Source organism: Saccostrea cucullata, unplaced genomic scaffold (assembly GCF_032062105.1).
Source record: "Saccostrea cucullata isolate Sc308-1 unplaced genomic scaffold, CSIRO_AGI_Scuc_v1 ctg366, whole genome shotgun sequence".
Lineage (NCBI taxonomy): Eukaryota > Metazoa > Mollusca > Bivalvia > Ostreida > Ostreidae > Saccostrea > Saccostrea cuccullata.
In genome coordinates this window covers 399,413-409,783 of record NW_026931480.1, presented here as the reverse complement: position 1 = coordinate 409,783, position 10,371 = coordinate 399,413, and the positions used below count along the sequence as shown (strand labels likewise).

At 33.1% G+C, this 10,371-nt stretch overlaps 1 protein-coding gene across 1 annotated transcript; it reads left to right on the top strand.

Annotated features, from left to right (window-relative positions):
• The first annotated feature begins 7,066 nt into the window (after positions 1-7,066).
• Positions 7,067-8,519, top strand: LOC134232733 (interferon-induced, double-stranded RNA-activated protein kinase-like). Its single transcript, XM_062714719.1, has 2 exons — positions 7,067-8,125; positions 8,324-8,519. The coding sequence occupies exons 1-2, from the start codon at positions 7,067-7,069 to the stop codon at positions 8,366-8,368; spliced, it is 1,104 nt and encodes a 367-aa protein (XP_062570703.1). The 3' UTR covers positions 8,369-8,519.
• The last annotated feature ends 1,852 nt before the right edge of the window (positions 8,520-10,371 follow it).

The window sequence follows — 10,371 nt, the reverse complement described above, 5'->3', positions numbered from 1 at the left end:
AATTCAAGTCCTGGGGTATCTCTCAGTTTTTCTTGGTCCCATCATGTTTGGGGTAATGAGGTTTCACTGTACTTATATTTATCTTTACAGACTCACTCTGCAGTACAGAAGCGTATTAGGGCTGCATCAGTATTTTTTTTATTAATTTGTTTTAACAAATTACTAATTTGTTTTCACAAATTACTAATTTGTTTTGACAAATTACTGATTTGCTTTAACAAATTAATAAAAGATACTGCTGCGGCCCTAATACGCTTCTGTGCTGCATGACTTATGCAATAGTCTTTGTACATGTAAATTGTGTTTAGACGTAGGCTATATGATTTGAAGTAAGCTTTTTATTCACGGAAGTACATGAAAGTATTTTGAAAATACATTATAGCTTTACTAAACATGACATGTTACATTTATTCATGATATTATTATTACTCAAAACAACGCTAGTTTCGTTTTCCTTCCTAAACGGCCTTAAATTGATAGTCCTATAGTACTACTTGTACTCTATTATCTATTTTCGTAAATATAAAGTTAAAATCAAGTTTCGTTTTCATTTCATAGTATGACACATATGCAACTGATAACTTCAGTCTGTTTTCATGATAGAATTTGTAGCTTACGAACAGTTAAGCCAAGCTTCAAAGCACAACGTGAAAACCAAGTGAGTTTCATTTTCTATTTTTTTTTTTAAAGAAAGCTTGTTAGTATAACACGTATGCCATTAAATTCACCTGAAAACTTCATATTCGTATATTTAGGACACGCAATTATTTTTTTTTTAAATAACAGAAAAAAATTTTCTGATCTTTATTTGATGTCAAACATTTTTGATATCAAAAAATAATTTTTGATCTTCGTTTTTGAATCAACGATATCAGATATTATTCTTACCCATGACCTGAAAACTGAGGTCAATATTATTTATTCTGTGAAAACGACTTATTATCTTGTGAAAACGACTTTTCACTATCTTTAACTTTTTTTCATGAAAACGAGATATTGCTATCCGTTTTCGTCGTGAACAACATTTTCAGAGATATTTGGCATAAAGCTTGTGATAACGAGATATTATAACTTTACTAAACATGACATGAAAACTCAAAACAATGAAATTATCTTAGTGAAAACGAGATATTATCACATTGCAACTGATAAACGCTCTGTTTTCAGATATTACTTAAGCCAAGTTCATCACAACGTGAAAACCAAGATAATATTTTCTTTTTTTTTTTTAAAGAAAGTGAAAAATTCAGATATTATCTTCATTTAGTGAAAACGACAATTTTTTTTTAAATTCATTATATCACCCCCCTTGGTTGAAAACGAGATATTTTTGATATGAAAACGATTTTCTGATTTTTAAAAAAAATCTATTATTTGATGTGATATCAAAAAATCGAATTTTTGAAACGACTTATTCAAAAATATTAAAACGGCGCCTCATACCCATGACCTAAGGAAGAAAATTCGAGATATTATAAATTCAAATATTCTGTAAAAACGAGATTTTGATTTTTGCAATTGGATTTTATACCATAACTCCCTAGGCCCGTCCTTCTTAAAAGTGGCACCCTTTGAAGCACCCCCCATCCCCCCTTTTTTTTTAGAACCGAACATGCTTTTCATTTTTCCTTAAGCGGGGGTCGATGATTCTCTGAATTAACTTTTTTTCATTTTCAGGTCACATGAAAACAACATTAACATTTGAACATTTTCATTCTTCTGAAAAATTTCAGCCAAATTTGGCATAAAGCATAATATAATTTTTTTCAAGTTCGTTTTACATTATAGCTTTACTAAACATGACATGTTACATTTATTCATGATATTATTATTACTCAAAACAACGCTAGTTTTGTTTTCCTTCCTAATTAAATTGATAGTCCTTGCACTTGTAAGATATTTTCGTAAATATTTTTAAAATCAAGTTTGGTATTTAAAAAAATATATAACTTCAGTCTGTTTTCATGTAGAATTTGTAGCCTTAAATATAAAACCACCTATTTTTTTTTTTAAAGAAAGCTTGTTAGTATAACACGTATGCCATTAAATTCACCTGAAAACTTCATATTCGCCATCTACGGAAGCTCATTTAGAATATGTCAAAATTGACAATTTTTTTAAAATTCATTATATCACCCCCCTCTGAAGGTTGGGGATATTTATTTCGGTTTCGAAAGAAAGAAAGAATCCGAATTTTTGATATCAGAAAACGATTTTCTGATTTTTAAAAAAAATCTATTATTTGATGTCAAGAATTATTTTTGATATCAAAAAATCGAATTTTTGATATCAAGAATTCATTTTTTGATATCAGAAAATACCTCAAAAATATTAAAACGGCGCCTCATACCCATGACCTAAGGAAGATCCCAATTAATTCTGAGGTCAAAAGGTCAAAGGTCAAGATCATAAATTCAAATATTCTGTATGTTTCAACATTTTTATTTCCGGGAGATACCTCAAGACGCTTTTGAGTTTTTGCAATTGGATTTTATACCATAACTCCCTAGGCCCGTCCTTCTTAAAAGTGGCACCCTTTGAACCCCCCCCCCCCCTTTTTTTTTTAGAACCGAACATGCTTTTCATTTTTCCTTAAGCGGGGGTCGATGATTCTCTGAATTAACTTTTTTTTCATTTTCAGGACATGACCTATTGCTATCCGTTTTCGTCGTCGTGCGTTAACATTTGAACATTTTCAGCTTCTTCTCTGCAACCGCTGAACCAATTTCAGCCAAATTTGGCAGAAAGCATCAATTGGTGAAGGGAATTTTTTTTTTAATTTCATGGTCCCTGCCCCCCCCCCCCGGGTTTGTGGTGGGGTTGGGCCAAAATCACTAAAATTAATGCAATCTTTAAAAATCTTCTTTACTCCTGGACATCAAGCAGTCATACTGTTGACATGAATGTTCCTCTATCAAAATTGTGAAATTCATGGCCCCTGGGTCAGGGGGTTCTAGTACTAGGGCGGGGCTATATAGATTATACAGTGAAAATGCATTATTTATTTAAAAATCTTCTTCTTTATAACCCTGGAGGTGTCTTCCCACTTAGCCAACAATTTGAAAAAATACAGGTAAAACACAAGTAAATCTGTGTTGGCCCTAGAACAATTGACCCTGAGGCCATGAAATTCACAAAATACGAAGAGGCAGCCTTATTCAACACAGATATGTACTTGGTTAGGTTATTTATGTCCAGGAGGAACAGGGTTATATAGATTATATAGTGAAAATGCGTTTTTTGGGGGTTTTTTTCTGAAAATCTTCTCTTCTCCTTGATGTTAAACAAACTAACCAAGTACATAGTAAGTCTTAGTACATAAGTATGATGAATAATTAAGGCTGCCTCTTCCAAAATTGTTAATTTTATGGCCTTCGACAGGGGTTCAGGTGTTAGGGCAATATGGAAGCCCTAGTTCTAACAGTTCAAAGTTATGACCAAGGTTGAAATTTTTAAATAGTAGGTCAAACTCTAAGGTCAAAGGGTCAAGTTCTTGATATTAAATGAAAGGTCTTGTCTCAAAGATTAAATACGTAAAGTACGAAAGCATTATCCCTAACCTTTTAAAAGTTATGGTCAAGTTTTCCTTTCTAAAGGTAGGTCAGACTCCAAGGTCAAATGATCATGATCAACGTTCTTGGTATGCAATGAAAGGTCTTTCCACAAAGAATACATATATGAAATATAAAAGTCCTGGTATTTACTGTTAAAAAGACATGACCAATCTAATTAAAATCAGATCCCTTGATCGGCTCACATAGATCGCTACAGCGATCTGTGTGAGCAGATCAGGGGGTCTGATTTTACTAGAAATAAAATTGCAGAGTCGGTGAGGATTTCCGATTGCATTTTAGGAAAGAGGAAGTGAAGATTTACTTTCGATTTGTATTTGTCCACGAATATATGCTGCTGTAGGCAGTAAGTGACAGCCTGTACTCTGTAGTAAAATTTGCAAGGTAAGAGTAAAATTTAATTTAATTAATGAAAATTCTTAAAGGTGCATACACAGATTAGAAGTTAATATTTTCTCTCTCTTTTTTTTATTATTTCGAATTATATATTGCAATAGCATTTTCACAAGAAAATATAATACATATCTTTTTTCATTTCGAAGTAGTTAAAACCTAGTGTAGATTCTAAATTGTTCAAATCATGACCCCCGGGGGTATGGAGGGGCCACAATACGGAATTCAAGTTTTACATTTATTCAAAAATATAGATAAAAACTTTTAAAATCTTCTTGTCAAGAACTACATGGCCTGAAAAACTGAAACTTATGTTGAAGCGTCCTGGGATAGTGCATATTTTAATTTTTTAAGATCATGATCATGGAATTGCATGGGGCCACAATATTGAATCCAAGTTTTACATTGGATTATATAGGGAAAAAAGTCTTTAAAAATCTTCTTCTCAAGAACGTCTTTGCCAGAAAAGCTGAATTTAATGGGAAGCATCCTGGGACAGTGGAGATTCTAAATTTGTCAAATCATGACCTCCGGGGCTAGGGAGGGGCCACAATAGGGAATCTAATTTTTACATTGAATTATATAGAAAAAATCTTTAAAAATCTTCTTCTCAAGAACCTATGGGTAAGCAAACAGGGCTTGTGCAGATTCTAAAATGTTCATATCATGACCCCGGGGATAGGGCGGGGCCACATTAGGAATCAAAGTTTTATATTGAAATATACAGAAAAAAATCTTTAAAAATGTTCCTTTCCAGAACCTCTGGGTCAGAAAAGCTGAAACTTATGTGGATATATCCTGGGATGGTGTATATCAAATTGTCCACCCTTACCAAAATATTGACCTTCTGGCAACATCTTCTGGCTTTATTGCCGCAATGTTGCAGCAACATTCTGGCAATACATTGCCGCAATATTGCGGCTATATCGTTTTTCGTACAATGTATGTAAATTAGTTTTGCGGCAATATTGCCAGAAAGGGGTTGCGGCAATATTGCTGCAAATCATGATCAAAATATTGATCTTCTGGCAACATCTTCCGGCATTATTGCCGCAATATTGCGACTATATCGTTTTTCGTATGTTAATTAGTTTTGCGGCAATATTGCCAGAAAGGGGTTGCAGCAATATTGCTGCAAATCATGACCAAAATATTGATCTTCTGGCAACATCTTCCGGCATTATTGCCGCAATATTGCGGCAATATCGTTTTTCGTATGTAAATTAGATATAAATTGGTATTTAATAGAAATAATGATCTATCAATCTAACAATTAACAAACTGTGCTGAGGAACATAAGAATCAAGAGCATAGTAAGCTACAGAGTCAGTAAGAAATAGCTACTTAAGCTTATGCTATTCTTTGATAAGATAGAAAAATTTTGTTGAAAAAAGATGTGTTTTGAAACACTTTATGCCCCCAATGGCAACAAAGTTTGAAAAACCATTTTTAGCATATAGGTCACAGTCAAAGTCACAAGGTCATTGATCTTGGTGTCATTTGAAAGAACTTATAATTAATTAGTGAAATATGCACACTAAATATGAAGTCTCTATCTCTTATGGTTCAAAATTTATGGTGGGGTTTTATAAAGGCTATTTTTAGCATATAGATCACAAAAAAGGTCACAAGGTCATTGACCTTGATGTCATTTGAAAGACATAAATAGTGGAGAATGGATACTAAATATGAAGCTGCCATCTTTCATGGTTCAAAAGTTATGTCGAATGTTCAAAAAATCTATTCTAAGCATATGGCTCACAGCAAAGGTTACAAGGTCTAAGACCTTGGTGTCATTTTAAAGACCCAAATTAGTTGAGTATGCATATACTAAGTTCTTAATTTATGGCAAATACTCAATAAAAACTATTTTTAGCATATAGGTCACAGTTAAGGTCACCAGGTCATTGACCTTGGTGTAATTTGAAAGGACTTAATAAGTGGAGTATGCATACCAAATATGAAGTCTTTATATCTCATTGGTTCAAAATTTATCACATATGGCAAAGGTTAAAGTTTACAAACAGATTGGACAAAAACAATATGCGCCCTAATCTATCAATCCGGGCACATAAAAAATGTGTGTATAAAAAATATTAATATGCCACTGTAAAAATGTCCAGCAACTCTGCATTAATTTTCAGATAACCTTATAATTAGCTGACCATCACATATTCCCTAATGCCAATCAGTGTAATGTATAATACATAGCTTGTTTGTAATTTCCAACATATATATAGAATCATTATTTTCTTGCAGGTATTCAAATTTATGCAATAAATTAATCATATATGCGCATGCATTTAATTGATAACATGCATTCATCTTCTCCTGCAATAATGGTATATATAGACATACAAGTATACATGCATCACAAGCACTAGTTGAAATGCATAAAATTTTTTCCTATTTTAACTCCATAAAATCATTCATCTAAAAAAGAATATGGTTTTGACTTACCAAGTCTGATATATATACCATGAAAACAGATTAGACATTCCTATTATTTTTTCAAAAGGCCATGCCATGGAAACTGCTGAAATTCTTTTTTTCTGGCTATTCCACATTATTCAGTCTTAATAGTCATCATGTCTAATCCTATTGTACACAAGTAACAACTCCAATTAACTTGATACCATTCAATAATGAAGCAAAACATGCTTGCCTTTGAATTCCCTCCATTTTATTTAAAAAGAGGAAGTAAATGACTGAGCATGCTCACAAATGCCTAATGGGTAATCCTAGATCTTCTGGCGACATTCTGGCAATACTGCCAGAAAGTTTTTTTTTCAGGCAGTATTGCCAGAATGTCACCAGAAGTTGTGACCCAAAAAGCTTGTTTCTGGTGACAAAAATGTGTTGCTGCAATGTTGCCGCAATATAGCGGCAATATTGCTGCAATAATTTTACTTTGGTAAGGGCAGATTATGACCTGTGGGGTAGGTTAGGGTATTGCAAGAGGGAAAACTGGTAAAGAATAGCATGGTCAAAACTACTCAGGTGCGTGATGTGACCCATGGGCCTCTAGTTATAAGTATTTTCCATTGAAAAAAAAAACTTTTAAAATTATCGGTGAAGTTTATTAACATCATTATTTGCAGATGTCCTTCAAATCATCCTTATCTGCAGCGTCTTTTTTGGCTGTGGACAGCGGATTGGGAAATGGAACAGACAGTTCCACTGGATCTCTAGACTTACAGTGCATTCGTAATTGCTTGAAAGATCCTATTATTACAAGGAAATATCAGGATATTGAAATACTAGATGGAGGGGGGTTCGGTATAGTTTATAGTGCCAAACTCAAAGTAGGAGGAGGAAAGCGTGCACTGAAAGCAATACCTGTTCATAACAAGAACTATGAAAAAGCCATCCGAGAAGTAGAGAGTCTTGAGACATTAAAGCATGACAACATAGTCCGTTTTTATGATTGTTTCTTAGCAGAATACGAAGAAAGTGATGGCACGGTCGATGATGATGGGGGTGTTGAGTTTGAAAAAGAAGAAGATGATGAAGCAATTTCGTGTATTTCAAAAGACACTTGTCTCATTATAGTTACGGAGCTTTGCACACAAAATCTGAAATCGCTTTTGCTGAGTGGAGAAAAATTCGATAAAAAGATGATTTCTTTAAATATTTTGGATGGTTTACAAGCAATTCATGCTCAAAATATTATTCATCGGGATCTGAAACCAAGTAATGTTCTCATTGGCACCAATGGAGAGGCGAAAATTGGGGATTTTGGATTGTCACGCTTCTTTGAAATTATTTTAGATGACGATGAACATTCATCTGGTAAGAAAACATTATCTGGAAACTGTGGAACACCTTTGTACCAAGCACCTGAAATGAAATTGAACGGCACGTACGATAAAAGAGTCGATTATTTCAGCTTAGGTGTCGTTTTCTTTGAACTCTTTTTGAATATCAAAACAGCGATGGAGATTGAAAAGCTAATTGAGAGTTTCAAACAGTTAGAGACCGCAAAATCCAAGATTCACGATGAAATCATTGATAATGAGAACAACAAAGCTCATTTAGAAGTTTTGAAACACATTCCAGAAAAGATCGGAGAGACCATACAGGGTTTACTTAAACATGAGGCAACATCTCGCATAGATCTGGAAAGGGCAAAGATATTGTTGACTGAAGTTACATCTGAGGTAATTCTTTTGCATTAAATTAAATTGTTGAATTATTCCCTTATTATTCTATGTCTAACTATATCTCTTTATGAAGAAAAAAAATGTTTTACTCTGACAGTTGTTTAAAGATAGCATTTCTTTTCACAAGATTGTTACTTGTATATCTATTAAACAAACAGTTTAGCAATAACGTTTTTACAATTATTGCTGTTTTAGGAAATTGAGGAGCTCTCCACAAAGTTAAAGAAGGATCAACAGTGATCAGGCAATCTGCAGTCATAACTAAGGCAAAGTCGTTGATCAACAAATATTATTTAAGTTATTAATTTTGTTTCCTGTACTTATGATGGCTTCCTTTTGCTTTCGATGAAATTTTCTGATACAGACTTAAAACACTAATAACGCTTGAACTTTGGCTCTTCAATTGTTTTGATTTAGATCGGGCTCGTCAAACCGCAACATTCGGTGCGTTTAGACTCTGACGTCACATGACGTATGCAAGTTGCAATATTCCGAGAAAAAGCCTAGTTTTGTTTCCTTTACTATATATATCAAAATTGTAACACATACTAGTAATCGGATAAAAAATTCTATCGAATGAATGTGTAGAGTCCGAAGTGTGTAAACATAATCGGATAGGTATATAAGTGTGGATTGCTATCCCCCGCCCCTTTATTCAACAAAATTTTTATTCCTGAGAAAATGATGTGTAGACTACAGTCTTTTTGTCTATATGGAATATATACCACTATCATAAGTACTTGAAGATTATCAATTTGTTTTTAGCTCACCTGTGCCAAAGGCTCAATTAAGTGAGCCTTTTCTGATCTAAATTTGTCCGTTGTCGGTCGTCGTTGGCGTAAACTTTTCACATCTTCATCTTTTTCTCAAGAAACAGTGGGCCAATTTCAATCAAACTTGCCGCAAAGTATCCTTGGGTGAAGGAAATTCAAGTTTTATGGGTGTTCAAAGTTTTAAGAAGGATTACAAAGAAAAAATCTTTGAAATTCTTCTTCTTGAGGCGTGATTTTTCAAAATTATTTACATGGAAGCATCCTTGGGTAGTGGAGATTTAAGTAACAAAATAAATTAATATGTATGATTAATTATCAACTCCCCGCCCTTTTTGTATATATGTAGATTAAGTTTGTTCGAATCATGACCCTCGGGTGTAGAATGGGGCCACAATGGGTGATCAAGGTTATTACGTAGGAGTACATAGGAAAAATCTTCACAAGAACAACAAAGTCAATATACTATCAGTATATTAAGGTAATAATTTTAACAAAAAAAAAAATCCATTAACTTACAAAGGAATATACAAAACTATAATTAAAAAAAAAATGTATTATATATCATATTAATTTAAAAGCAATTTTAGAAATTTATTTTTATTACTTTTTCTATGCACTAATTCAAGGATATATATTACATTAATTCATATCAAACAGACAGTCATAAAAGCATTTTTCTCAGATCATATATAAAGTTCATTTGATATTCTTAATTAATACATGTATTCATTATGATCTCTTGAACAACCAGTATGTTGTTTTTTTTGGAGGGGGTATGTTTTGCATCACATCTGCTGAATTGTGTACCCAATGCATGCATTAGGCAAGAAGTGCTCAATTCTTTTATTGATGAGGTCATATTTTGAACAATTTGAGACCTGCAGTGTTAAAATTGTTACTGTAACAGCTTTAGTTTAATAACTGATTGTGTGAAATTAAATATCAGCCTTAGCACATTTTATCTTCATTACTTTGCTTGATATGTATCAGCAGTGTTGTTGTCATATTTTCAATAAATATCCATAATTTCTTTTATTATTTTGTCTGGAAAGGTGAAATTTATGTAAGCTCTGGCATGGTTCGAACTCATGACCTGATTTATAGTTAACTAAGGGGGTGGGACGGGGGTGTGGGTGGGTGAGTGTCAAACGTTTTTTTTGCACAAAAGAAGAAAAAGAAATAATTATATTCACCTTCATTGTTTATTTCAAAAGTACCTTACAATATGATTGTCGATTCAAAGCAAGAAACGCATTTCCGTTTTTTGATTATCCCAATGCTTCCGTTTGATATAAATGGCAAATCGTTTTACATTATAAGCAGAAATAAAGATGTCCAATACAACCCGGCAGTCCCAACTAAGAATATTTTCTTGATTTATTACGTATGTCTTTCCGACTGCAGTTTGATCGTGACGGCACGACTGTCCGTCTCCAACTGACAAACAAATATCAAATAAACTGAAAAAAA